General features: G+C 38.5%; 1 protein-coding gene across 2 annotated transcripts in view; it reads left to right on the forward strand.

Moving 5' to 3' along the window:
• CHCHD3 (coiled-coil-helix-coiled-coil-helix domain containing 3) overlaps positions 1 to 27281 on the forward strand; it is a 155012-nt gene that overhangs the window by 71608 nt on the left and 56123 nt on the right. For both annotated transcript variants that reach the window (XM_049813741.1, XM_049813742.1), the window contains exon 5: positions 26715 to 26798. In XM_049813741.1, the coding sequence (XP_049669698.1) occupies positions 26715 to 26798 (84 nt within the window). The remainder of the gene's footprint in view (positions 1 to 26714; positions 26799 to 27281) is intronic.

Here is a 27281-nt window from a genome sequence, read left to right on the forward strand (position 1 = left end):
TGCAAATAATTTCAGTTGGTAGCCAGAACATCACAGGGCTGAAGCTGAAATGGAAAGTCAGTAGACATCTCCTCCCCATCATTTACTGCCGGGACAGACCCTGGTCTCTTTGGCGAGCAACTTCTTCTAGATCCAGTAATATTAGTGGAGAAAGTTAAAGGCTTCAGCAGCTCCTCATCGTTTCCCCTTGCTAGAGGTGAGTGTCCCTCACCAACTGGCCTAGTAGCAATTCATGCGAACGCTTCCCTAATTTGCTTTGGGCAAAATCTGTTTGCTGAAATAGTTTAAATGAATGGTGTGAGCTAAACTGATTCCCTCGCCGCTGGATTCACATGAACAACTCCGTAGGCACGTCAGTGGGATCAGTAACCTTTTCAGTGGGAGCAGCTGCACCTGGAAGATGATGTTGAGTCTCATTTGACCTAAATTAATTTAAATCTCTTTGAATGATTAGTTACTTGGTGAGTAGTGTGGGCTGGAAAATTCTATGAGCCTTTCTAATATTAACTCCAGATTACTGGATGTAATCACTTTTTTAATAAAGGAGAACTTGGAGGCTGGCAAACCACATTGGTTTTATTTTGTTTGATTAATTAAAAAGCATGGTAAGGATGAATAATAAACATAAAGAATTGGTAGCTTGACTGAAACGCCATGACTCCCTTGCCTCTGTATATTTCCTGTATGCTGTTGCCAAGAGATTTTGTGAGGATTGATTAAAATAGTTTGAAATAAGGCACTGTCTAAAGAAGTTCAAAGTAATTGGTATAAGTACTTTTATTAATAAAGAGAGCTTCCATAGAATGAATTCTATCTTGGGGGCTCTCAAAGGGCTTTTACAAGTTAAATATATAATTAAGTATATTATCTCACACTATTCACAGAAATATTTTTTTTTTTTTCCTGTGGTAGAACACAGTAGCAATTTATGGTGTGAAGATCTAGTATGTGAAGTTTTGCTGTTAAATGAGAAAAATACAGTACTAGTATTGTTGCAATTCAGTGTACCAAGATGACTTAGTGCTAGACAGAACAGAAAGAGGAAGACCAGTGTAAGCTCAGCCTAAAATGAATCAGCAGCATGACTTCAGACAGGCAAGGCAAGTACTGCTTTCAGAATAAAGGACATTGAATTAACATCCATTATGGTCTGCAATTTTGTGTGGAGCTTCAGTGACTTCTAGTCAGGGACTTAACGATATCTAGAGGTAGTAACTGCAAGTTTATTGCTTTTTATCGTAATGCTGCACTGGGTAGCCGTATTTGTGTGTTACGTCTGATCTGGTTTAGCAGTCGATATTTATTTGGGACCACCTTTGTGTAGAAGCACTACACTGACCAGATTTATCGTGTAGCCACAAAATTCTTAACTTTGAGTTAGTGGAAATGGCTGGAGCAGCACATGATGGTGGATGAAGTGGGAACCGGGGCTGCTTCTGGCAGGGAGCTGAGGTTGCATCAGAGGAAATGAAAAGTGAAGTCCCCTCAAAAATGCTCTGCTCTGGCTTGAAATGTTCAAAAAAGGTAGGGTTGATGTGCAAATGCGTAATATAGTGCAGAAGCCCACAAACATGCATGGGTTTTTTAGTTCATGGAATAAATAATAATTTTTAAAAAAATGGCTTGTCTTTAGTAGCCTTATACAAGCATTTTTTATTTTTTTTTTTTTTTGGTTGCACGTAATAATAATAGGTTTTTGAATAGACCGATTTCGTTCTTTTTCTGTAGTCCCTCTTTGTTCTCATGTTGCAGTGGCTTTTCCCTCTTTTCTCCATCCTGGGGATGTCAGATTTTATGTAAAGACCAGCAGCGATGGCCCCTGCCAGTCTCTCAGCCTTACTAGGACCTGTCAGTCCTGCCCTGCGAAGTCTTGGACTTTGTGATACGCTTGATGACCTCATGATGTGTGCCGGCATGCTTGGCCAATCAGGGTGCTGTAATAGATGAGACCTTACAGCCAGTGTCACCTTTATCTGCTTCCTCTCCCTCATCCTCCTCACACGCTGCTGTAGCACTTGATGGGCACAGTCCAGGTTTGGCAGCAGGATGTTTCCTTCTCTTTCTTGGTGAGCAGCGAATGCTACAGGAGAAATGCAGTCAGTTGATGCCAAGGCTATTTTTCTTGGAAACTTCCACCTACCAAGCAAAGGTCTATTTAAAAGAAAATTGAAGGCACTTTGTATTTCTACACCGAAACAATTTTCTTGGAAATTATTTTTAATCTTAAAGCTTTTTTTTCCTGTAGCTCAAAGATTTTTGTGCTTTTCAGACCTTCAGCTGGTGGTTGTCGTGACTGCATGCATAGAAGGAAATGGGCTTCTTTTCTCACAACACCTACTCACTCAATGGGAGTCTTGTTTTGCAATGTATGAACGTGGTTTCACGTGGTGTGCCTTAGTGTAAGAGTGTCTATATTTGAGCTTCTCACTTTGTCATCATTGATGAAATACCTAAGTACACTGACTGGGGGAAAATAGAGATTTCTCATTACTGCGTGAATTATATTGTGCTGGATGAAATCAGTTTCTAAAAACAGGAGATAGTTCTTACGCTGCATACCCAAGTGCTAGGTTGTTACTACAGATAAGTTTGTTACTAGAGACAAACCTGAGGGTGACATGCCAACGTTTGAGGGACGGTGTGCTAGCGAGGTCCTTCGGTCTGCCATCTCGGTAAAGGAAGGGGATGGAGATTCATGCGGCAGCAAAGACGCAAGGGTTATTGATGTGTTAGAAACCAGGGAAGTGCCTGAGAATGGTCACATATGAATAAGGGCTTCTCCCTCCCAAAAGGCGGCAGGATCAGTAGCCCAACTGAAGTGCATCTACAGTAGCGCACACAGCATGGGCAACGAGCAGGAGGAGCTGGGAGCCATTGTGCAGCAGGAAAACTGTGAAATAGTTGCCATCATGGAAACATGGTGGGATAACACGCACAGCTGGAGCGCTGCAATGGGTGGCTATAAACACTTCAGAAGGGATAGGCAAGGAAGGAGAGGCAGTGGGGTAGCCCTGTATGTTAGGGAGTGTTTTGATTGTCTGGAGCTTAATGATGATGACCATAGGGTTTTGAGTGTTTATGGGTAAGAATCAGGGGGAAGGCCAACAAGGCAGATAATCATGGTGGTAGTCTGTTTTAGAGCACCCAACCAGGATGAAGAGGCAGACGAAATATTCTGTAAGCAGCTGGGAGAAGTATCACAGTTGCTAGCCCTTGTTCTCGTGGAGGACTTCAACTTACGAGATGTTTGCTGGAAATACAATACAGCAGAGGGGAAACAGTCTAGGAGGTTCCTGGGGTGTGTGGAAGATAACCTCCTGACACAGCTGGTGAGGGAGCCAACGAGGGAAGGCTCCCTGCTGGACCTGTTGTTTGTGAATAGAGAAGGACTTGTGGGTGATGTGATGGTCGGAGGCTGTCTTGGGCGCAGTGATCACAAAATGATAGGCTTTTCGATTCTTGGAGAAGTAAGGAAGGGGGTCAGCAGGACTTGGCCACCTTGGACTTCTGGAGGGCAAACTTTGGCCTGTATAGGAGCCTGGTTGGCAGAGTCCCTTGGGAGGCAGTCCTGAAGGACAAAGGGGTCCAGGAAGGCTGGACATTCTTCAAGAAGAAAATCTTAAATGTGCAGGAGCAGGCTGTCCCCGTGTGCCAAAAGACCAGCTGGTGGAGAAGACGACTGGTCTGCCTGAACAGAGTGCTTTGGCTGGAACTCAGGAAAAGAAGAGTTAATGACTTTTGGAAGGAGAGGCAGGCCACTCAGGAGGACTACAAGGATGTCATGAGGTTCTGCAGGGAAAAAATTAGAAGGGTCAAAGCCCAGCTAGAACTTAATCAGACAATAAAAAATGTTTCTGTAAATACATTAGCAACAAAAGGAGGGCTAAGGAGAATCTCCATCCTTTATTGGGTGTGAGGGGAAACATAGTGACAAAGGCTGAGGAAAAGGCTGAGGTACTTAATGCCTTCTTTGCCTCAGTCTTTAATACTAAGACCAGTTGTTCTGAGCTGGAAGACAGGGACAGGGAGCAGAATGAAGCCCCCCTAATCCAAGGGGAAATGGTTAATGACCTACTACACCACTTAGAGACACACCAGGGCCCAGGTGGCCAAGGCGGCCAACGGCATCCTGGCTTGTGTCAGAAATAGTGTGGCCAGCAGGAGCAGGGCAGGGATCGTCCCCCTGTACTGGGCACTGGTGAGGCCGCACCTCGAGTCCTGTGTTCAGTTTTGGGCCCCTCACCACAAGAAAGACCTTCAGGTGCTGGAGCGTGTCCAGAGAAGGGCAACGAAGCCGGTGGAGGGTCTGGAGCACAAGTCTTCTGAGGAGCGGCTGAGGAACTGGGCTGGTTTAGTCGGAGAAGAGGAGGCTGTAGAGAGCACTACAACTACCTGACAGGAGGGTGTAGTGGGGTGGGGGTCGGCCTCTGCTCCCTCCAAACAAGTGACAGGATGAGAGGAAAGAGCCTCAAATTGTGCCAGGGAAGGTTTAGATTGGATATTAGGGAAAAAATTTTCACCGAAAGGGTTGTAAAGCATTGGAACAGGCTGCCCAGGGAAGTGCTGGAGTCACCATCCCTGGAGGTGTTTAAAAGACGTGTAGATGTGGTGCTCAGGGACATGGTTTAGTGGTGGACTTGGCAGTGTTAGCTTAACAGCTGGATGCGATGATCTTAAAGGTCTTTTCCAACCTAGATGGCTCTATGATTCTACGGTTCTATAATTTATTGTATTTTGCTGAGGCTTGGATCTAAAATCCTGTTTAAAATAACACTTATGGAAGTGCATCTTTTATCAAATACTGGCCTTCAGAAATATTTACTTCTGAATTGGTAATATAGTAAAATTAATGGCCATTGTTAGATAATGTTGAAAAAATGGTGGTTTTATTAATGTCTTCTATCGCTTACTTTATGCAATAAATTTTTTGGACATTGCAGTTTCATTTATTAGACGGTCTCTTTTTGTCTTTATGAGAAGCTGACACCTGTATGCTGAGCACTGCTAAAATTGTAATGGAAGTTAAAGGAATTGGGAGTACAAAATTACAAATTAGAACCCAAATTATAGGTACCAGTGGCTGTTATGGAGAAAACCCGTTTCTCCTTCCTGCACCCACAGTCCCTAATTTCATTTGGGAATGAGATTTCATTAAAGAATGAGATTTCTCAAACATGATGTAGTTCAGATCTCAGACTTACTGCTAGGTGTGAATAAATGTGAGTTCTTGGATTAATGCTGAAAATACTGAGTATGAGATACAGATTTGAAATATGTGCTAATCTGCATGCATACATTTGTGCGTGGGTGGGTGTATTTACATGTATATAATTTTTTTCCAGTTGATATGTCTGCAAAATAGAAAAGATTCAAATACTGAAAATACATAAAACTAGTGATTTCTATCTTTTTATGCTGCTAGAAGCAATATACAAATATCGGTCTAGCTTCAGAGGGGGGAAAAAACCCAATACAGTTTTCTAGAGCAGAAGGTTAGTGAGAAATATGTAAGGCATATTTATAAATGCATTTAGTTTGACCTGACATTTGAAAAAGTAAAGATGGTATTTTATACCTTTTCCATGTCCTGATCGCTTGTCTTCCCCCCCCACCCCAGGCGAATTCCTGTGTAATTCCCATCAGTTTGGAATCCCCCATGTGGCAATTCCCTGCAGTGCAGCAATCTTACTGCTTTAATTTTCAGAATTCATCGTTAATATATTTTGTCAGAAATGGCAATGAGAAGGGATTGAGGGGATAGAAACCGACAGGCTTTACTTAAGAGAAAAATATTTCAGGAAGCAAATAGAGAATGTTTTGTCTTTTCTCTGTTAGTAGCTGTTTTTTATTTCTTTTCTGCTTGGGGGGGGGGAATTATTCTAAAGCTGGAGGGTGTGTTAATATGTAAAATACAAGCACCCTATATTTAGTTACAATAAATGTTTACATATAGAGGTATTTTAGCAATTATTTAGTGTTTAAAATATTTTTTTCCTTTGGAAATTCAAGCTGAGTGTAATAAAAACCAAGTGAAAATGACTTAGACTAATAATACCTTGCACTTCAGAAGAAAAGAGTATTTTTTAATGATAAAAAGTAATTTTGTCTACCACTATGGACAACTAAAGCACATGCATGATATTCAGTGTACCAATTTCAGTCCTGCACTATAGCTCTGTAGAGTCACTTGTTTCCCCAGCATAGGTATTTTCTTTTTGTTTTGATTTTTAATGTGCCTGTGAAGAACTCTACATGCATGCAGGTTTATTTTGTGAGTCTGGAGGTTTTCTTTCTCACAGTGCTTCTTACACAGTACTTAGAAACGTGGAAAATTACCTGGAATTGACTTTTTTCAGGCTTGTTGGCTCAGTGGTTGGGGACAATGTTTTGTACACAGAACTTCTATAATTTTATTTTTAGTTTTCAGTATTACATGTAATGGCAATTTAATTTTAAAAGATAGTTTTGTTTCAATCAGCTGTTTTCACATCTTGTCTATTAGCTCTGTAAAATTAATATTAAGGGCTGCATTTAATAAAAAATTCTTTGAGGAAACTAGACTGTAACCTTAAACTGGTGAGTGTAGATGATAGCTGAGATAGCAAGTAATTTCAGAGAATAAGCTTCAGCAAACTGAGCCTTCCTTCCATAATCACATCTCCTGCATTTAACTTCTGTTTACATGACCTTCCATTATCATTTGGGTGTATTCTGTATAACAGTTGTCCATGCCGTAGAGAATAATTTACACCAACTTTTGTATTTTGGAATACAATGAGATAAATTACCATGTTCTGGATGTATTGGACTTCTCACAGTTTGTTTTCCACCAGATTTGCAATACTCTTTCATAGACAGAAATGGCAAATGTAGTTGGGAGCTAGGAAGGGTTCATCAATACTTGTTTTCATTTTGAGAGCAGTCAAAATTGCTCGGAGGATTTCTTAAGCAAGTGGCAAACTTCTGCTGTAGGGAAAGCTAGTCTTGCCCTCCCAAATGTAGGCATCATTGGCATGGTTAGTAAAAACCCTTTGTTAAATTGTATTGCTAAAGCTGCTTGTTAGTTCCCTCTTGCAGGTGGTGCCCTGAACTTCTCCTGTACCTCCAGCCTCCAGTGAGTTAACACAAGGTTGAGCAGATGACAGAGATGCTTCTCCTTTTAGAAATGATGTGGTCTTTAATGGATAGCAGAATTATGCTCACAAAATGTAATCAAAAAGCCTGTACAATGCATAACCCTTGTGAAATGTTGTTTCGTCTGGAAACCACCGAATTACTGTCTCCTGCCTGCAACATACACGTGAGAATTTTCTAATGTTACAGATGAAGAAAAGCTATGTTATGGTATAAGTAAACTCTATGCCACAGTTAGGCCTCAAGTAATCTGCGTTTTGTTCTCCCTGTAGTTGTTTTGGGCTCTAGGCGTAAAAGGTGATTTTTTTTGATAGTGGAGCTAAAGGACATACATTAGGAACCTACCAAACTGATAATTTCAGACCAAATGCTTATGTTCTGTGATCAGATATCGTTTGTTGACTAAGTTTGTTTTAGTTGAACTGATTTGTTAACTTCTGCTTGCAAATATGAGCTCATTTGTGACTTTTTTTCTGCTACAGAAGAAAGGTGTTCCAGAATCAGGCAATAGTGGTGAGTTCTAGACAAAGATGTAGGCTTCCATAAGTATTTTAAACCAACCTTGACAGATTTACAAAAGCAAAAAACTCCTGAGCTCCTCTTGAAGATACTAATTTTTACCAGCCCTGAGTACAGATTATTTCTCATAGTGCTTCGGTTGCACTTGTGATTTTGGGTTTCTGTTATACTTGTAGGACTCCAGCCAGATGTTTACATTGCATTTTGGTGTGGGTGGAGAAACAGCTGGTCATTTAAGTGCCTCAGCTTCTTGACTTCTTAGAGTGAAAAATTTTTAAAGAGTGATACTTTTCCAGGGATGGTACTGAAGCAGATAACCCCAAATTGCCAATTATTTTGTCTCTTAATAAAAGAGCCATGAACTTGAAGTTCGGGGTGTTTAGCACAGCTTGATGCATGCAGCCTGCTCCTAAATGTTACTGGAGCAAATTGAAGAATTGAGAATTCTGCAAACACTTTGCAACATCATTTAAACAGGTGTTCTTTTTCTTTATATCTGCAGATATTAAGAATGAAATTATTGTCTGCAGTTTGCCTGTAGCACATGCAAGTTTTAAAAGTCTCTTCTGTTAAAGAAGCAGCTGATAAAGTGCTTTTTCTGCAGAAGCTGGTAGTTGGGTGGCTAACAGTCACTGTACCCAAAGCTGTGCTGGTATTTCCAATGGGTAGGTAGTTAACAAAGCAGTATATACAGTTCAGTCTTGCCAACTTCAAATCTGCCAGGAATGAATAAAGTGTGAGTGGTAGTACTGCCAACTATAAGTAGTTAACACTTATTCAGAAAGAAAAGCAAAAATGTTTTTTGTGGAATTGCAGAACAGCTGAGGTTGGACAGGACCTCTGGAGGTAATCTAGTCTAAACCCCATGCTAAAAACAGACTCAGCTGCACCAGGTTGCTTTCTTTTCTCAAATTTCTTTTTAGCAATACTTCTAAGAAGATCAAAACAGTCAAAAGCTTAGTTCTGAAAAAAAAAAAAAAAAAAAAACCAACCAAAAAAAACCCCAAAAAACAAACCACCACCCACAAACTATATTTTGAATTACAGTATTTTCATAGGCTTATGATAGAGATCTTAACATAATCATCACTAAGATACTACTTGGAGCACACACAACAGTAAAAATGGGTTCTGAAAACACAAACTCTGTAAGGTACCCCGAGGTCAAATTATCAGCATATTTTAATTTTAATGTATGTCCTATTACCTTGGATGTATATAAGAGTGAGCTTTGCTGTGCATTCAGAGCATCCTTTTGTAGCAGCCTGTCAAATACTCTATTAAAATAGTCACATGTCATTTTGTCTTTCTAGAAATAGAGAGTGAAATACGGAGGGATGAATTTGGGTTCACCCTGCAGTACTAAGAGGTGGAAAAATGAAACTCTTACCCTTCCAATTTTTAATTTTACAACATGAAAAAAAGTTCATGCTTCTGTTTGTAGTTTGATTTACTTGTTTAATCACAGTTGTATTTGAGTCAGCTACAGAATGATATATTAGGAACAACTGATTTTAATGTGCATACTTTTCACTATGGTTTTCATATACGTAGTGACTAAAAGTAATTTTGGGAAGTAGGAGCTTGCATGTGAGAAAAGGATCTGAGATGGGGGAAGAGGGCTGTAGAAAATTGTAATTTTTATTTATTTTTCACCCTCTGACCCTCCTAAACACATTTAATCCATGGAGTGCTCTGCCCTGTTTTCATCCATTACAAATGATTTTCATTTGAGCATGTCTTTTTGCTTTTTCTGTTGCAACGAAGATCAAAGTGACACAGGTTCACCACGAGTGTTCAGCAGCTCTTTTCAGTCTTGGACCTTAAAGTAATAGGATTAAGTTAATTTGTTCCTCTCTTAGATCTCTCTCAAGGCATGTGTCACTGGGATGGTTAGTTATTATTGCATGCTGAATGCTTTGGGGTTTTTTGTTGTTGTTATTTATAAATAAAAACATACTCATAGTTTTAAAAAAAAAAATTGTAATTCGTTTAAAGCATAAAAACAAGCTATGCTAACAAGAAGTGCTCAAAACTATTAAATGAGGAGTGTTTGTAGCTCAGTTCTTTGACATGATTTTCTTTCTTCATGAAACATTTAAGGAGCATTGGGTCCACCACCAGTGATACCAGAAAGGAGGATACCTGCACAACTTTGCTTTTTAAGCCACAGGTCTGAAGCAATGTTTCAGGTCTCCTGTTTCAAATGTAGGTAACGGTGGCATGTAGTTTATTTCTCCTGTGGGTTTACAAGTAGATTAGTGTTTTGGGAAGAAAGTAGTAGGGCAGAGTGGAGTCAGGGTTTATGATAATGAGTTTTATTGATTCACTGCCATAATATGTTACTGCAAAGGGTGCTTGCATTAAGCCATGAGTACTAGTAGTGGGAATAGTTTAAAAATAAATGGGGAGATAGCCTCACTCTCCACTGTGTTTCTGATATGATATTGTTAATAAGCAGATCATTAATTTTTTTTAAATTTAATATTTAGAACAGTGGGTAAGGTTGTAGACATGATTTCTCTTTTAAATCTAAATTTCCTTGCCATTATGGTTTTATTACTGTATAAACTTTAGTGATAAGATAATACAAATTATTAACCTATTCCATTTATCTTAGTCTCTTAGATGTTTTTATTCCTTTTTATCCAGAGTTTTTTTTAATACCAAGGCAATCTTTGAGTTGCTTACAAGAGTAATTATGAATGTCTGAACATTTCATATCTTTTTTCGGGCTCTGAAAATATTAGAAATAATTTTACTCCAGACATCATGAGGAAAACAGCAGCACGATTGTATCTTTCACTGCTTCATGCTGTGCCTGCATCTTAATTTAAGAAAATCCATCAATATCTTACCAATAAAAAATGCATTAGAAAACAAGAAAAATCCCAAGAGGCCCCCCCTCCAATTGCAATTCAGAAGCATGCTTTGATAAATCGGTTTCTCAAATCATGGTTTGGTATTTTGTTACCAATGTCCTCTGACAGCGTCCAGCCTCATCTGGTGCTGCCAGCCACCCTCAGACCCTCAGCTGAAACTTTCTGCAGGCACTATCATCATCTCTGCTTGATTTGCTCTTTTTTGGTAGTTTTCCTTGATGGTGTACCATAAATCTCATTTTTAGAGCTTGTGTAGACTGAAAAAGTTTTTCTCATCTCCTTCATGCCATCTTTGAGGGGTTCAGCTGCTGGTGAAAAAGTGGAAGAGGTCGTCTTCTGGCCCACCTCCTTACCTTGTCCAGTTCTCAAGCTGCATTACCAGTCACAATTTATTTGATTTTTTTTTTTAAAACGGATGTCCTACTTCTTTCCATTTGCCGTGCTTCTGTTCAAAGATGAATGTTTGCCAAGCTAAATCAGATATGGAGAAGCCTCTCCCATCAGTATCCCAGGTCCCACCATGCTGCAGAGCTGTGCAACCTTGTGCTCTTTCTTGCGTGATACCTGGTGTACTGGTAAAGGCAGGGCTTGGTTTTTATCCGTATGGAAATGAAGAGGAAATAATCTTCCTCATCTCTAGCACGAGTTTCGGTTTCCCCAGCAGCGATGGCCCCAGTCGTGGGATGCTGGCCCCAGATCTCTCTCTGACTTGCTTTGGTCGGAGTGTGCCTTCTGCCTCCTCACCCACCTTCCTAGCCATCTGGTGAAACTTTTAGATCTTTTGTAGCCTTCAGGGGGAGGATTCCATCAGCCCTCCACGTTCTGTTGCAGGATCCTTCTGTTTTTTCCCGTTTTGCCCTTAATAAATACTTCCATATTTCTTGCTTTTCTGTGTCTCCATAATACATCCCAGTCTTGATCTGAGAATAACATCTGAGGAGGTTCAGGTAGCCCGGAGCAGGAGATTAGCCGTGACTGCGGTTTTACCCAAGCCATCTCTGGCACTCAGCCTGGGATGAATGTTTTTTGCTTTTGAAGCTGTATATGTCTACAAGCAGACAGAGGAATAAAATATTTGTCAGAATTATTCCTCCCATAAATATTAGATAGAAAAGCTCTAAGTTATAGGCAGGGAATATGATGATAAAAGCTATTGCTCCCATGTAGCTCAGAAGACCCTGAGCGTACCTGTGCTTATTTTCCCTTTCTGCTGGTTTGAACTATTTCTATGTGCACTATCCTTTTGAGCCTGTAACTACTACGGTAGATCTTTGTCTGTGTGTCTTCTGATTTCATTTTTTGTCGCACAATAAATGCATTTAAAATAGATACTGTTGCCATGTTTTAGCAGTTTGAAAATGCTTGTGTTAATGCTTTGGAATTTTGGGGGAAGCTATTCAGTGTCTTTGATATTCCCTGTCATATTAAAAACAAACAAAACACCCCTGCAGAAGTATCTAGGTCTAGTCTTGGTCCCACTAAATTTGCTGGTAGATTTGTAGTTAAGTGTTTTCATAAAAATGCTGATCCTTTTGAAAATTTTGTCCCCTGTTACTTACACCATTCCCTCCCTACCAGTGCTCTTTATGTATTTTGATTCACAGGCAATCCTGGTATCATGTGGAAGCCTTATACATGGATAAGAATGGAAAAAGTCTTAGGCTTCAAAAAGAAACTGCTTTTTAACAAAGTGCCAATTAAAATTTTTCACATAGTACTTTGTAGAAACCTTTTATTTTGTCTTAATCCTTTACTTTTTGAGAACAAACGTTTAAGATCCTCACTGTAAGTTGTTATTTTTGAGATCATGTTATGAAGAATAAGTGGTTTTTTGTACGTATGCATATATAAAAATGGATAAATACATAGATATATACACACACAAATACACATACAAATATGTGTGAAGTAATATACTTGGGGTGGGGGGTGGGAGAAAGCCTGTTTGCCTGGAAAAGGTATATTTGCTTTCCAGCTGTAGCATTCAATGTAACTAAAAAGTCCAAATCCCTGCCTGCATTTCTTATGTCCCTTAGTCATGGCTACACTATTAGCTCTACTTTAATTTGGGCATTCTGAATGTTACTTCCAACATTCCCTGAAAATATACTTGTTTGCTACTAGAATATTTATTTTGGAGTAAAAATATGTTACCTAGAATATTTCTCTAGTTCTTGGAGTGAGACAGGCTTTGGCAGCAGCTTTGGCCCTGTTTACACGGGCCATGGACCATGTGTGTTTTGCTCTTTTTGTTACGGATTTAGAAAAAAGAAAAAAAAAAGGTTTGTCTTAAAATTAGTTTTTTCTACCATAGTAAAACCTTACAGCTTAAATTTCAGAGAAAACTGCTTTGGCCTTTTTTTTTTTTTATTGACTCCAGTTAAGTAAGAGGAAATATGAGGCTATTTCCCCATCATTAAAAAAAATATTGCTTGCTATGTGTTACAGATTAAGGCTTCATAAAAGCAAACAAGCCTTCCTTTAATTTTAGTTTATAGGAGCTGAATTTATGCATCTGTGATGATATTCTGCATAACGTAGATTCATGCCTCCATCTGTCCTTTGGAGTGTGTCTGAGCTGGGCTCGGACTGTATGTCACCAGCGGTAATAACACTTGTGATTCTACCACAGTTACCTTGTCAGTATTTCAGTGCCCGAATACATTTTACCTTCTGCATGTAAATATATTGCTTCCTCCACCTATAAATTGAGGCTGTGAAAGTAGAATGTGGCAGATGTCTAATAGTGTTCAATAGCATAAAGAAAGAAATGAAAAATAGTCATTGCTGGAGACTGCCTATTGAATCTGGAAAGGTAGATTACAGTTAATAAAGCTGACATTTGGTTAGGGGAAAGGGGGAACCCAATTTTTACAGGAGGACTTCAGACATTTTACTGACACGTGGTTAGGACACCGGTATTATGTCCCGTTTGAAAACAGTCTTGCATTTCCTTAGCACCTTCCTGAAGTACTGATCCAGTATTAACTGAAATTAAACCATATCAGTTGCTACAGTGGTGAACATGGACTTTGCTGTATTGTCTCACTCGATAACTAACTGATGAACCTCATCTTCTTAAGTCATTGAAATTTAGCAGAATCATACTACATGGTGATAAATGTACCAGAAGATGTCTGTGAGTGTTTTCTTGCGTATAAATAATTTTTATGTAATTTTGAGTGGTCAGAGATTGCTACACAATGAGTTCTGTTATAAGAAAAATGCAGTTTCTGTTGGAAATGCAGTTCTTTAGCCTCTCCATCCCTGGGCATGTGTATCAGTGTTAAATAAAGGTAGAATATCGGGTAAACTTGAGTAGCTGTGTTACCTCGCAGCTAGATGTGATATCTTGCAGATAGTAGCTAGCTAATTAAATGTAATTTTATATATATATATAAAAATATATAATATATATATAATTTCTTCTTTTCTGTAGTGCAATAATATTTTTCTTCTTTTGAATTCCATTTTGAAATCTTGTAACCTATATTGTATGTGTTACTCTTCTAGACTCAAAATTATAAAAAAGCAGTATCTCTTCAGAGTGTCTTTAGATGCTTGCACTCATGAATGAAGAAAAATTAAAAAAAATATTCCAAGAAAAGCACATAGAAAGTCAATTATATGGTTTTTTTTGTTGTTTGTCTCTGAAATCTGGCATACCTTACAATTCACGAGACAGAAGGGGGGGGGGGGGGGGGGGGGAAGTGGATAAAACAAGAGTTCTGCCCTTTCCTGACATTTTCAGTCAATCTTCCAGTCAATCTGCCTTGTCTTGTCACCATGACTTCTGTATTTATCTGACACCAGATCAAGGCACTTGGAAGACATGGGAAAGTCCTTCAATTCCTAGTCCAGGTTTTCTTCTCGTTTCATTGCATAGCCATATCGTGTTTAATAACCTGAAACCTCAACAGGGTGTCATGTACTCTGTATTATGAGGGATGAATAAACATTTTATTAGATCTTTTTGCCTATTTATGATCAGTCATGTTTTGTTCTGCAGAATCTCTTTCTTTTTTTTTTTTTTCCCTTCCTCTGTAAGGACAGAGAAAAGTTGTTAACTCTTCTACCGTTTCTGAATTAATCTAATTTTAACAATTCTTTGCTATTCTCAATTTCATGCAAATACCAGTGACATTACTTCTGCAAGTAGTTGGTATGTCTCTCCACGTTTAGAAAATTAAGCGCTAATTCTCACTGTGGGCTAGAACAGTCTGTATTGCATGACAAATAAGGTTTAAGAATGCAGTAAAAAAAAAATAAATTCACGAATTCAGAGAAGAGCTTTGCTTTCTAGCACTCAGAATGTTGGGCAGTACACAAAAGATTGTGTAAAATTGACATGTTTTAGCAACTCCCAAAATGTAAGAGGGGTTTTTTTGCCATTATTATAGAAGTACTTGGCAGCTTATATTTTCCTGAAGCATTCTATTGACTGGGATGAAGCCACTTTTCTATAAAGCACTTGTAAGTGCTTGCTTTCACTGGCAGACTTTCTCACCCACAACATAAAATGGTCATGTTAAAATAATAGTATTCCTTTATAAAATGGATGGGTTGTAGATTCTCCAAGCACTGTACAGAGAGCCCTCAGACTCCTTGCAAGCAGCACCAACGCCCTGAAAAAGGAAAAGAGGAGGCAAGAAATCTTTCCTGAGGCTGCACAAGAGTTGAACTGAGGGCACAGGTCACGCTCCTGCACCCCAGGACCGTGCGTACTCCGTTTCGGGTCACGTTGCTTGAGATGCGGTAAGGGCACGTGTTGGACTTCATGGATAGGGAATGCCCTTGAGCCAGAAGCTGTTTGCATTGGAACCCTAATTCTCTTCTGCTTAAAACTATAAACAAACAAAAAGTAGTGACTATCAGGACAGGCCTGATGACTGATAGCATCTCTGGAAGTTATTATGACATGCACAAGTATTGCCAATTTGTTACTGTGCCTTCTACCACTCACTCTCTAGGAATGGAAAAATTCCCCAAATGTGGCTTATTGGATGTTAATTGTTGTCTGTGGTCTTTTCCTTGCTCTCTTATCTCTTGAATATATATTACATTAAATCTCACAGGTGGTGTTGCCTCCACTAATTGTCCGTGTTGCATTTGTGCAGCACTGAACACAGCTGAATCCTAATCGACGTCTAAGGTTGAGCTGCTCTGTTTGTGATACAGCAATAAACAATAAGAAAAACCAACACGGTAATTAATAGTTTATCTAGTGATGGATCATAGTGGGACATTCTCATCCATTTTATCCAGCCCTTACAGTGGTAATATTTGATTTTCAAGTGGTTGACTATTTAGCTTGAAATTATAGTCTTACTTTCTACTCACCTTTGATAGTTATTCAAGCAGCTGCAGTGTCAAAGCAGAGCGTAAGTTATAGTTGTGACAATTTTGCTGGTTTTATGTCTGTTTGGGAAGGTAAAGAGAAGAAGAGGGAGAGCAGAAATGGGAAGGAGGCGGCTAGAGGAGCCATCAGTATTGGTTTGCTTTGGTAAACTCGGAGCATGGATTTGCTGTCCTTGTCTTCCGTGTGCTTCTCAGCACTTTTTCTCTTCTTCACGCTGGAAGATTGTGCTTCTTGCTGCATGGATTTCTCTGTCTTAAGAACAATAAGGCTAATGGTAGGAAATGCGCTGAGCAGAGGAACTCTGCAGTCTTTCTTTCTGCACAAGTCATTTGAACCAGTTCAGCATTCTGGTTTCTGTCTCAGCAGTATTTAAATTTACTTGTTAGCTATTTTTTTCCCCTGCTGATTAGATATTTTGTTTTGGTTTATACCTTGAGTTTCATTCAACTTTGCATCCTTACACTGTTTAGCTGTTACCAACACACAAATAGAGGCAGTTCTGCGAGAAGGCTTCTCGAAGCTTTCTGTATGGATCTGTGTAATCCCTATATAAATTATCATCTTGATTGTGTGTGTGTGGGGGGGGGGGGGGCGGGGGGAGTTGACAAGGCTTATTTAAGGCTTTTTTTCTTTCTTGGTTATGTAAATACAGCACCACAGCAGCTGACTGAAAGCGGCCGAAATTTTTGACTCAAATAATGGTTTTTGTCATACACCACAAGAAACAAAGTGGTTCTCAGGAGGCGCTTTGTAATGTACAGGTGGTACAAAAAGGACAGGGAGTTTCCTCCCGGTCTCCTATAATCCACATGTGACAGACTTCAGTGTTTTTAGTTGTTGTCAAAATGATGAGGTTTATGGTCCTCAAAGGAATCCAGAGTCTCAGCTGCCTTATAGGTAGAACTGCGGATGTTTTCAGAGTTAATACAAACATCTAAACTTTTTTGGATTTTGCTAAGCGATCAGCTTCACTGATAACTTGTGGCAATGAGTTCTGCAGGTTAATTATGCATTTAATTGGTTTCAAATTTGTTGCTTTTCAATTTCACTGTTCACTGAATATCTCCTCGGTCTTGTATTATGAGAAGGGTGTAAATAAGAGAGCCTGACTCACCTTCTCTGAACATTTAATTATTTTGTATACCTCTATCATGTACCCTTCTACATACACAAAGCACTTCTGATGGATTTGGTCTTTATGGGTCTCCAGCTGCTTTCTCCTCTGAAGCTCTTGGCTGTAGTGACCAGAGCTCTAGGAGGATCTGGGAGTTTATTTAGTCTATGTCAAATAATGCAGTCTTGGTCTGGTGCTGTCTTCTGTTTTCCCTTTCCTTCATAAATCTCCTTCTGTTATTATTTAGCTATTGGTACGCACGGGACAAGTTTTTATTGGCTTGCTTGCAGGAATATAAAGTCGTTCTGTGGGGGTTTTACAATCAGAATCAAAACGCTTCATGTGGCTGCTGCAGGCTTTTGCTTCCAGACTTTTCCATTCGTCCTCATTGGATCCTGCCTGTCTTCAGGCTGCTTGGTCCTTGTAACTTAAACAGCTTCTTGTGATGTTCTACATGGTCTTCATGAATTAGGGTGATCTCCAGTTGCAATCATCTCAACGTGTCCCTTTCTCTAGCTGACTGAAGTCATCTCAGTTGTAACCTGCCTGAAACATGGGACATTGACCACATAATCTTCTCTGGTTTGACTTTTTTGGCCATTTCTATCCAGTAATTTTTATTAAACCTTTGAGCATTTAATTGGATTTTATGATTAATTTGCTTTACCTTTTTTTTGTGTAAGATATTGTTGAATTATTTTTTGAGTATACCATTAGACAACTGTTTTATTCTTTCCTACTGCGAGAAACAAATATAGTAAAGTGTAGAACCATGTTTTTGTAACAGCCAGTCTCTGCCTTGCTATGTTAATCACTCTAAATGTTGTGTCAACAAATTTACATGACAAGGATGTTGAAGTAAGGAGTAGAAATGTTATCATCAGACCCTCTCTTACATATATTTTCTGCCTCCAATTAGTAAATGATATTTATAAGTTTGGGGTTTTTCTAGTTGCTCAGTCCCAAATTACTAGCACACTCAGATACATGCCATCTGAAGTGGGCAGGACTTAAAAAAAATTTTTTTTGATTATGTTCATTTGTTTTTCCAGCATGGTCTTTACAAAAATCAAGTGTTTGTCTCCCTTACCGTCTTGTATTAAGTCTATTTTTTCCATCAATTTTATATATTTTCTGTGCTTAGAATATTATTTATTTCTGTTAGAATAATACAAATACCAGCAGAGCTTGAAGTATAATTATGTTAAACACTGCACAGATGTGTAGTGAGTTTCCAGGCTGGGCCCTAGAGACTCTGCAATCAAATGAGAAGAGAAATAAAAGTGAAAAGAATGGAAGTTGGACACAGAAATTCAATGACATGTGTTATAGGATTATATAAAAGGAAGATGCTCCCCAATAATCAATACATAAATCAATCCCAGCTCCTTTCAGAGGTACTCTGCTCAAGGCAGTAATTCTCTTGTGGGTTTATTTCAGACTAAGTTGCTAAAACTTTAAAGAAAATTCTGAAAGACCAGCATTGTAATTTGCTAATTAAAATACAAGGAGCATTAAATCTTGCTGTATCCCCACACATGCTTCCTGCCATTTCCCCCCATTCTGCCAAGGCTTTGCTTTCTAGTTTTGCTGGATGTTAGTTTGTATTTAATAATTTAAACAGATATAGTAACTTTTCTTATCACATAGGATTTTCACTTAGTTAAATGCTTTAGAGATACAATGACAAGAACTACGTCCTATTATTTGCTTGAACGAAACAGAAGAGTTAAAAAGCAATGACTTATTCAGTGGGCTAACTTTTGTATAGCCTTGATGTGTGTGACATACCAATTAGCTATAAATATTTTCTTTACTGTGTCAATTTTTTGTGTATCTTGTTGGGAGAAGGTCTTTTGTGAAAGCTGTAGCGTTCCCAAAATGGACAAAAACGACACTCCCTTGGCAATGCTGAGGTTAAATACCTAAATATTTTGCTGTTAATTCATATGCCCTATTTAAAAGATTAGCTTGTTGCCGAGTTACAACTTCTGTCTTAAATTACCTACTATTTGCAGTTGGTTTTTTTATCAGGCTGATTAGGAAAATCTCTCTGTTTTGGAATAATGGTAAACAGTATGGCTGCATTATTTGAAAGACAGTCAATCAGTTTTGATGGTTTGTTTATTGCTAAAGAGAAGAGTTAAATTTAACAATATCTAATTTCCAGAAAAATACAGATAATCTATTGTTTTAAAAGTATTTTTAATTAGTGCCTTCTTGAACATCCAGAAATGAAGGTACTGCTTATAGTGTATCTTTCAAATTGAGAAACACATGATGTAGTTACAAGTGATTCAGTTTTGTGTCTTAAGCAGAAATCGATAACCTGAATAGCTGAGAAGAAATAAATGTACTCTTATTTTGTATTCAAAAATGGATTTACCTACTTGGGCTTCATCATTTTTTGCCTTTAGTGGAAATTGGTTACCGGGATAACAGATTGAGCAGCCAGTTCCAATGATGCAACTTGTGTTGGAAGGAAATTATATCAATTCATGTATAGTTTTGATCATTTGATACAAGAAGTAGGGTATTCGCAGATGGAAAATAACATTGGAGAATGTGCAGTCCCTGACACTGCTAGACCTCTAATAAAGAGAGGATACATTAAGTTTTCTATGGGATTTCAGATGAGATTGACTTTGAAGTGGGCTTCAATGTGATGTTGCGTTTTCATTGCTTATATTAGTGCAGCATCTATAAGAATTATTTCACTGTTTATCTTCAGTCTACTGAATCTTCAGTTTACAAGGCAAAAGAAATAAGTTGTGGCTTTTAAAAATATAATAATATAGTACCAAAGTGTTGACAAATGATGCTGGATTCCTGAAGCAAGAATACAGATTCCTAGATGGAAAGCTTAGAACATTTCAAACTTTTCTCTAGTCTGAATATTTAGGTATCGGGCAACTGAGGTGCAAGTTTCTTATTACTGACATGTTTTTGGACTTCAGTGGTGATCTGGAGTGAGAACACTTTCTGGAAGGGTTGTGGTTCCTCATGTTTTCCTTTGTTTTACATGATGTATTGTTTTAAAGTACATCAAACATTGGCTCACAGTGCTAACTAATACCTTTTCTTTATCTTTCTGTTGTTCATTTCATCCAGGAATTTCAAAGTACTTCTGTAAAATTATCATTGGATCAATTCTGAACACAGTAAAAAAGGACACAAATGTTTATGACTTACTAGAAGAGCAGTATAGCAACAAAGATGGAAGTAGAACGTAATCCTAAATCAGTTTACTGGCAGTTGTTTTTCCTGAATTTTACAGGATAATAGTTCTCTTGCTCCATTTTTATATAGAGAAATCCACTTTGGCTCATATGGAGCAGTCTATGCTGCTTTAAGATTACTGGAAAACTGTGCATATTTGACATACGACTGAGATATCAGAAGCCGTCAGAAATGGTTATAGACGTTATTTGAATTGCTACAAATACCTGGCAGCAGTACAGATAGTCTTTAAAATGTTTGATCTTTTTGGACTGTGTTAGTTAAATGAAAAACATGTACACAGTTTCAGAAATAAGTCATGCCTCTCTTTTATTCCCATCGACATGCATATATGTAATACAGATTTGTTTAGCATCTCTCTTTTTTCTTTGAACTATGATTGGATGGAAACAGAAGGCTTTTCAGCATATTGCTAATGAATCTAATAGTCATGAATGTATTTTAATTGTTATTTTCAAGAAAAAATCTTCAGAATCTGTTGATTTCAAACTGAACAAACCAGATGGTTCACCCAGTGAGGAGCGGAATTTGGTGCTAAGTGCGGCTTTTCTTTAGTACTCATATTGCTCATTTCATAGTAGCTTGTACAATTGTGTGATCTTTCTGTCTCTTGTTTTGGGGGCAGGATCATAAAATAAGTCAGGCTGGAAAGGACCTGGAGTCCTCTCAAGTGACTAATGACTCGGTACTTATCGACTGCTGTTACTGCTTCTCCACCTTGAACCCTGTCTCTACACACACAGCCTGGGAGACCTTGCTGATGAAGAAGGCTCCGTAGAGGTTGGTCAGCCTCCATGTCTGGAGGTTTTCAAACCCCGGATGGATACGGCCTTGAGGTACCGGGTCCCTTAGTTGACCCTGTTTTGAGCAGGAGCTACATGACCTCCTGAGTTCCCTTTGAGTATCTCAGCTATATGTGTCTACTCTCCCTAAATCATCCACCTCCTTCAGCAGGTGTCCCGCATTTTCCTTGTTCAGCTTTTTACTTTTAACTTGTTATTGGAGCTGTTCTTGTTGGGACAAGAACATCAACAAACTTAGGTCTTGGCGGAGAGCAATGTTCCTCTGCATTTCAGTTGCATGTTCCTGTGGCTTACATTAGAAATTGGAATCCGTAACTCTTTTTGTGGTTTTTTATTCTCCTTTGGTCTATAACTAGATTTAGTAAATGAAGCTTCATGTCACATGTTCTGTATAGACTAGATCGTAACTTGTTTGTAAATTCGATTTTTTTTCATTTTCTCCATTAGCCTCCTCTGAATGTGATCTTTTTTATCTGCACTACTGATTCTTTTAGGACTTCATTATTTTTAGAAAATGTACTGTAGCACACTTACGAGTAATTACAAAAGCTTGTTTTAATTACAGTTGTCAAAGAATATGTTTTATGATGCATTGTTGTTGGTGCTGTTTCTAATTCATAACTATTCTCTACCTTTACAAGTGGAAATTAACCTAGGGTTGTTTTGGGTTTTTAAGTGATGTGTCTGGATCATTTTTTGTGGTTAGGACTGATTTTGTGAATAGCGCTAACTTCAAAAAGAAATTACTTGTGGGGGAAGGGAGAAGCATATTTTCCTAAGAATATCCATAAGTTACTCCTATTGCCCATTCAGACTGATGTGTGTATTAATATGTTGAAACAGAAGGTTAAAATTTAAAACTGTTGCAATCCAACATATATTAAATGTGGAAACTGAGCATCATTTTTATTGGGACACTATATGCAGTGAATGAAGATCGTAGTTTTGCTGAACATAATAAAGTATAAACCTTTTTCCTCTGATTTTATCAACGTGCAAATGTGCATGCACAGGGCTATATGTGATGGGTGAAAGTAGTCCACTGCAACAGGGTTTCTGGGCAAAGAAATTTAGTGGACATCAAATGCTGAACAACTGTTTTACAACGTGACATAGTCTGTGCCCGCATGACGTTAGTGTCAACGAGCTCATGAATTCACACCCTGCTTTAACCTACAGATGTGCTCCTCCAGCAAACCTCAAGGTGCGAAACAAATGGAAAATCTCCAGCAACGTAACGGTGAAAGATCATTTTTTGAGATCCGCGCTCTCGTAGTGCTGGTGCGTCACATTCCTCCTGACCTGCCAGCGGTTCTCCTGCGAGATGGTCGTGCTGCTGGAGCTCCTGAAGGCCAGCCCTCTGCCGCCGCTTTCTTTTGCCGATATAATCCATTAACCTTTTCTTCAAAGTACACGGGCTCGCCTGAAGGCCTGTAGATATTTCACGTGACCTTTCCCATGAGAAAAGCCCTCATTGCTGTAGTTAGCATTTCATTTGACAAATCCCTTTAGTCTTGTAAAGCCGTTGTGACGGGGTGCTCTTCCAGCCCCCGATGCCTGGTCTCGCTTGCAGCCTTGAATGTGGTTTGGGAGACCCGGTCCCTTGGTTGTCCACTTACCCCGTTCTCTGGCGTTTTTCGTGGGGTGATGAGGACGTGACCGTGAAGCAGCTTGGCGAGGCCTAGGCAGAGCACTTTCGGATGGCTGTCGACGATTTACAAAATGAGTGTCAAACTGAACTCTTATTTTGAAGCAGATTATTCTTCTTTGCCAGAAAAATGCAAACTGAAGCCACCTCAGCGGTGTTCTGCTGTAAACTTGGTGGATGTTAATGAATCTGGAGCTCAAAGTCTGCACCGAGGGGCAGCTGTAAACCTGGGACTGCCGGGTGCTTCAAGAGCTGCTTTTGAAATCTACCTACCAACTTCTCCTAAACTGCCTGATAATGGTTTATCCCCTGCAACCCTTTAACGAGTAGCTATTATAGACTGCACGCACCTCGAACCTTGCTGTATCCAGCTATCTGGATTTCTTTATTTTTTTAAAGATAATTATTAAACATACGTTTTCAGTCGGCTGCTTACTTGCTCTGCTCTACCTTACAAAGGACAAAACGAATGTGTATCTGGTGTCCAGCACGAGAAGGGTTTGGCTTCGTCACGGGGCTGCTCTGCAAGTGTCCCTGCACCCACGGCCGAGGCGACGCGTGGGAATTTTTTGTAGAAATCTCTTTCTCCGGTGGTGGAAGCTTATACCAGTGCTGTGCTAAATCCAGGCACTAATTTTGAAAATGAAATCTAGGTTGGCCTTTAAATCTTGGTCCAACTTCCTAGTGATTCTGAAAAACCTGTATTTAATATTAGTGGTTTCTTCTTGGATTTTAATTTTGGGTAGTCTTGGGAAGATGGGCTGTCCCTTAAAGGTGACCTTCTGAAGCTGTTTTCTCAATAACACCCAAGCAAACACTTTGTTTATTAGAGTTACTTTGTGAAGAAGTAATGAACCTGTTCCAATATCTCATTTACAACTAAAGTGCAACATTCAGCTAATTGAATACATGGCTACTGTTAATTATTTTGTTACGGCTAATTGATATTCACTGGGATCATGTTGCTGAGGCCCCATAAATATAATATTACCTTACAGGTTTTTATTTCTGCAGTGAATTCTCTTCTGTTGGCATATTTATATTGTCTCCTGTATAAATGAATATGATTTTTTTTTAATTTATTTATTTATTTTAAACTTTGCTGAGTCTGCGTTACTGTACAAATGCCAGGGGTGGTAGCTATATGGGAGAAACTTTTTTTTTTTCTGAGTTTCTTACTGGCCTGCCGAATTGTCCAGTTACTCTCATACTATAGGGAACCAAACCTTTGGATAAATGTATTATTTAGTATTCTTATGATCTAATATTTCTACTTTATCAGTGATATAAAAACTTTGATGGGATCAGGGCAATAAGCAACGTGACTATATTTCACTTCTTGGCCCCCATATCTTTAGTGCAGTAAAACCCAGCTGTTTTGATCACTAATTATCTTGGTGGGTAGGGAACCAAGCCCAAAAATCAACCCAAAAAAGTAACAAACTTTCCAGGACAAAATGAAGTTTCCAGGGCAAAAACTTGCACTCAGATGGATATACTTGGAAGAAATGTTATTTGCATTTGTCTGCTCATACTGTCTTTCATATATATAAATTTGGTGATCAGATATCGTTAAACAAATCCATTTCTCTTTTTTGGATGGTATTTGATCAGCAAGCAAGACACAGATGAAAAGAATTTAAACTAAGCTAGACCCAGAGGAGAGGTTGGGTTTCGTCTCCTCCATCATTAGTGTGCCCTTGACCTGCTGTTTTTTTACACCCTGAAAATTTCTGATCGTGTGAATTGTCAGTAATGGGGCGAGTGAATTAAGTCATGATGCTCTTGCATGGGTTTTATTATATCTTACTATCTTTCCAAAGTCAGTTTTGCTGCTTGGTTTCAGGTCATCGATAGACTCATGTGAAACACTATTGAATTGTAAGAACTAAAACTTAACTGAGTTCTCATGAGCATTATGGAACATTAATTTTACGTGTTCTTTGTCACTGGCCTATTTAACTCCACTTGCACAGAAGGAATGTTCTTGAGTTCGCAAATATTTCAGGGATCGTGAGGCTGTTAAACGTAAAATATTCATGTATGGGTTACTATGATAATGTACTGAAGCATTGAATTAGATATTTGGGAGAGGATGGATTTGGGGAGGCACAACCTGGGATGAATTTTCAGCTGTTTCTGTAACCACCAGGTTTGGGAGGTCATACAGGGATTATCTGGAAAAAGCAAAACCAAAAGCATGGTAGTTAGGCCGTAGAATATTTAGTGTAATCAGCTTTGGAAAAACCTGTAATTAGTGAATAAAGGCTGATTTCAGTGGTGATGGACAGGGCTGTAGCATGTGCTCCGTGGCACTATACTGAAGATGGGGTGGTTGGCAGGGAGCAAGGTTTGGTTTATCCAAGTAGAATTAAAATTTGGCTGTGTGCTTTTTGGATGAGCAGGGGTATTTTTGGTGAAGTTGCATTAAAAAAACCCAACTTCCAAGTAGTTTTCTGCGTTGTTCTAGATTACAGATATGCCTGACATGCGTGCCTTTTTTTTTTTTTGAATTCTTTCTACTTACCATTATATAATAATTTTAATTTGACTTTTTGATTTTTTTACATGCTTCAGGATATAGAAAAAAAGGTAAGTAGTTAAGTGAGGAACAACCAAAAATCCGAAGTGTTTATTTTATGCCAAAAAACAGACCTCATCTTGACAGAGAGAATTAAGTGCTGTATCTACACAAGTATAGCAGAATACGTGGTATAAGTTTTCTGACATGCTTCTATGAGCATGACCTGGAGATTCCATCTTTAGTAGCAAGAGTACAACAGTTTACCATTTTACACGATGCTGCTAAAATAGGAACTTTTTGCAGTTGACTTTGCAGTGTCAGTACCTGGGTGAAAATAACATGTTAGAGGTAAATGACAATGTTGAATAGACAATTGTGGTAATGAACACTGGAAGTTAATTATTAGTCGCTGAAGATATTTTATTATTAAACATTATGAGCCTGGAATGAATTTGTGCTGATAATTTAGGCATTAAATCCTCCATAGCTTGTTAACAATCACTTGCCTAGTATTTCTTCTGGAGGACTTACAGCTTTGTTTGTATTCTGTGTGCACGTGTGCTCTTTTAATGTATTTTATAATTCTTATTGAGTCCCCGTAATGCTAGATATTGGTTCATACTACAGATGAAAAGCCAAAAAAATGTCAACTTGCTCAGTAGTGCTGGGAGCAGTGTCTCTTAAATGAATACTCAAGTCATATTAGTATTCAAAAGGTAGATGTTCAAAATTATTGTGTATTATTTCAAGTTAGTAGACATGGGAGTGATGCTACAGTAAAGGGTTTCAGCTTACTTAGTTGGATACTTCAACCAGTACAGGAGTTTCCAGAGGAATGATTACTAATTAAAGAGGACAGCATAGTTTTAGATGTACTTTTTAGATCTGCTTTTGCAAATATGTAAGTATTTGGTTCTTTCCAAATGTTCATGTGTTTAGAATTAAGCACATGCTAAATGTATTCCTCAATCGGGGTTTTAAAGAAAAAACAGCTACTTCAAAAAAACTCTTTTTACCACTGCCTACAAACATGTGGATGCAAGTTCAGCTTTTCTCATGTCAAAATGTCCACTTAGTTAACAAATTAAGTTAAATATTCAGGGTCAGCATATATTTTTTTTCGGTAGCTTGAGCAAGTTTCCCTAAGTTCAGAAGTGATCTGCAAAGTTAATTTAAAACAGGAAAAAAAAAAAAAAAAATTCATCTCAGCATGGTATGCTTGGTTCTGTCTTCGTGACGTTTCCAGATACATTTGGGCAAACTATGGCACAGCTGTTGAGGAGGAAAGGAAAAAACCGAGTACAATAGACAGTCTCTTTACATTTTCAATGCAGCAATCATCATCTTATTAATGTACTGTTTGGCAAAAACTAATAGACTGCAGTTCTCAATCGCTGTATATTCCTTACTGGTACAATTTATAGTAGATGTTTTGCTTTGCAAGTGAGGCTCTTTCTTGATCTGGTTTTATCTTTCTATTTCTTTTTTTAGGCCAAGCAGCTGGAAGAGAAAGACAGAGAACTGAAGAAACATGATGCCTACTACAAAGAGCAGCTGGCTCGACTGGAAGAAAGGGTAAGCCTTCTTTCCCTTTTAATGAAGAGTTTTCTGTTCATTTCTGCTGCTGACTTTCTGGTTATGTTTTACTGTTAAACAAGATGACTTTTCTAAGGAGATAAAGATTAAAACTGTGGCCAGAGGGGTTTTTTGGTATTAACTGCTACTGTTTCTGGCTTAATATTGACAAGATGGAGGCTTTAATGTTGAGAATATTGTTTTCTTTACTAACTGAGTTGTCACATTTGCAATGAGATTTCATCTGTCACAGTAATTACATACAGAGAAATAATCCGAATGAGGTTACTTTTATACCAGCACTGATGAAGAGCCAGTGTGAGTGAGTATCACCAAGCAGTCTTAAAATTGCATGTGAAGCGTGCAGATATATACTGAATTTCTGCTTTTGTTGAGGTCCACAGTTGCTTTCGCTGGGTGGAGTCAGTGGTTTCTCCAAAAGCCTCCAGTACCTGGAGAGTTTAATGATAATTACAAGTTGTT

This window comes from Accipiter gentilis, chromosome 11 (assembly GCF_929443795.1).
Source record: "Accipiter gentilis chromosome 11, bAccGen1.1, whole genome shotgun sequence".
NCBI classification, from domain to species: Eukaryota; Metazoa; Chordata; class Aves; order Accipitriformes; family Accipitridae; genus Astur; species Astur gentilis.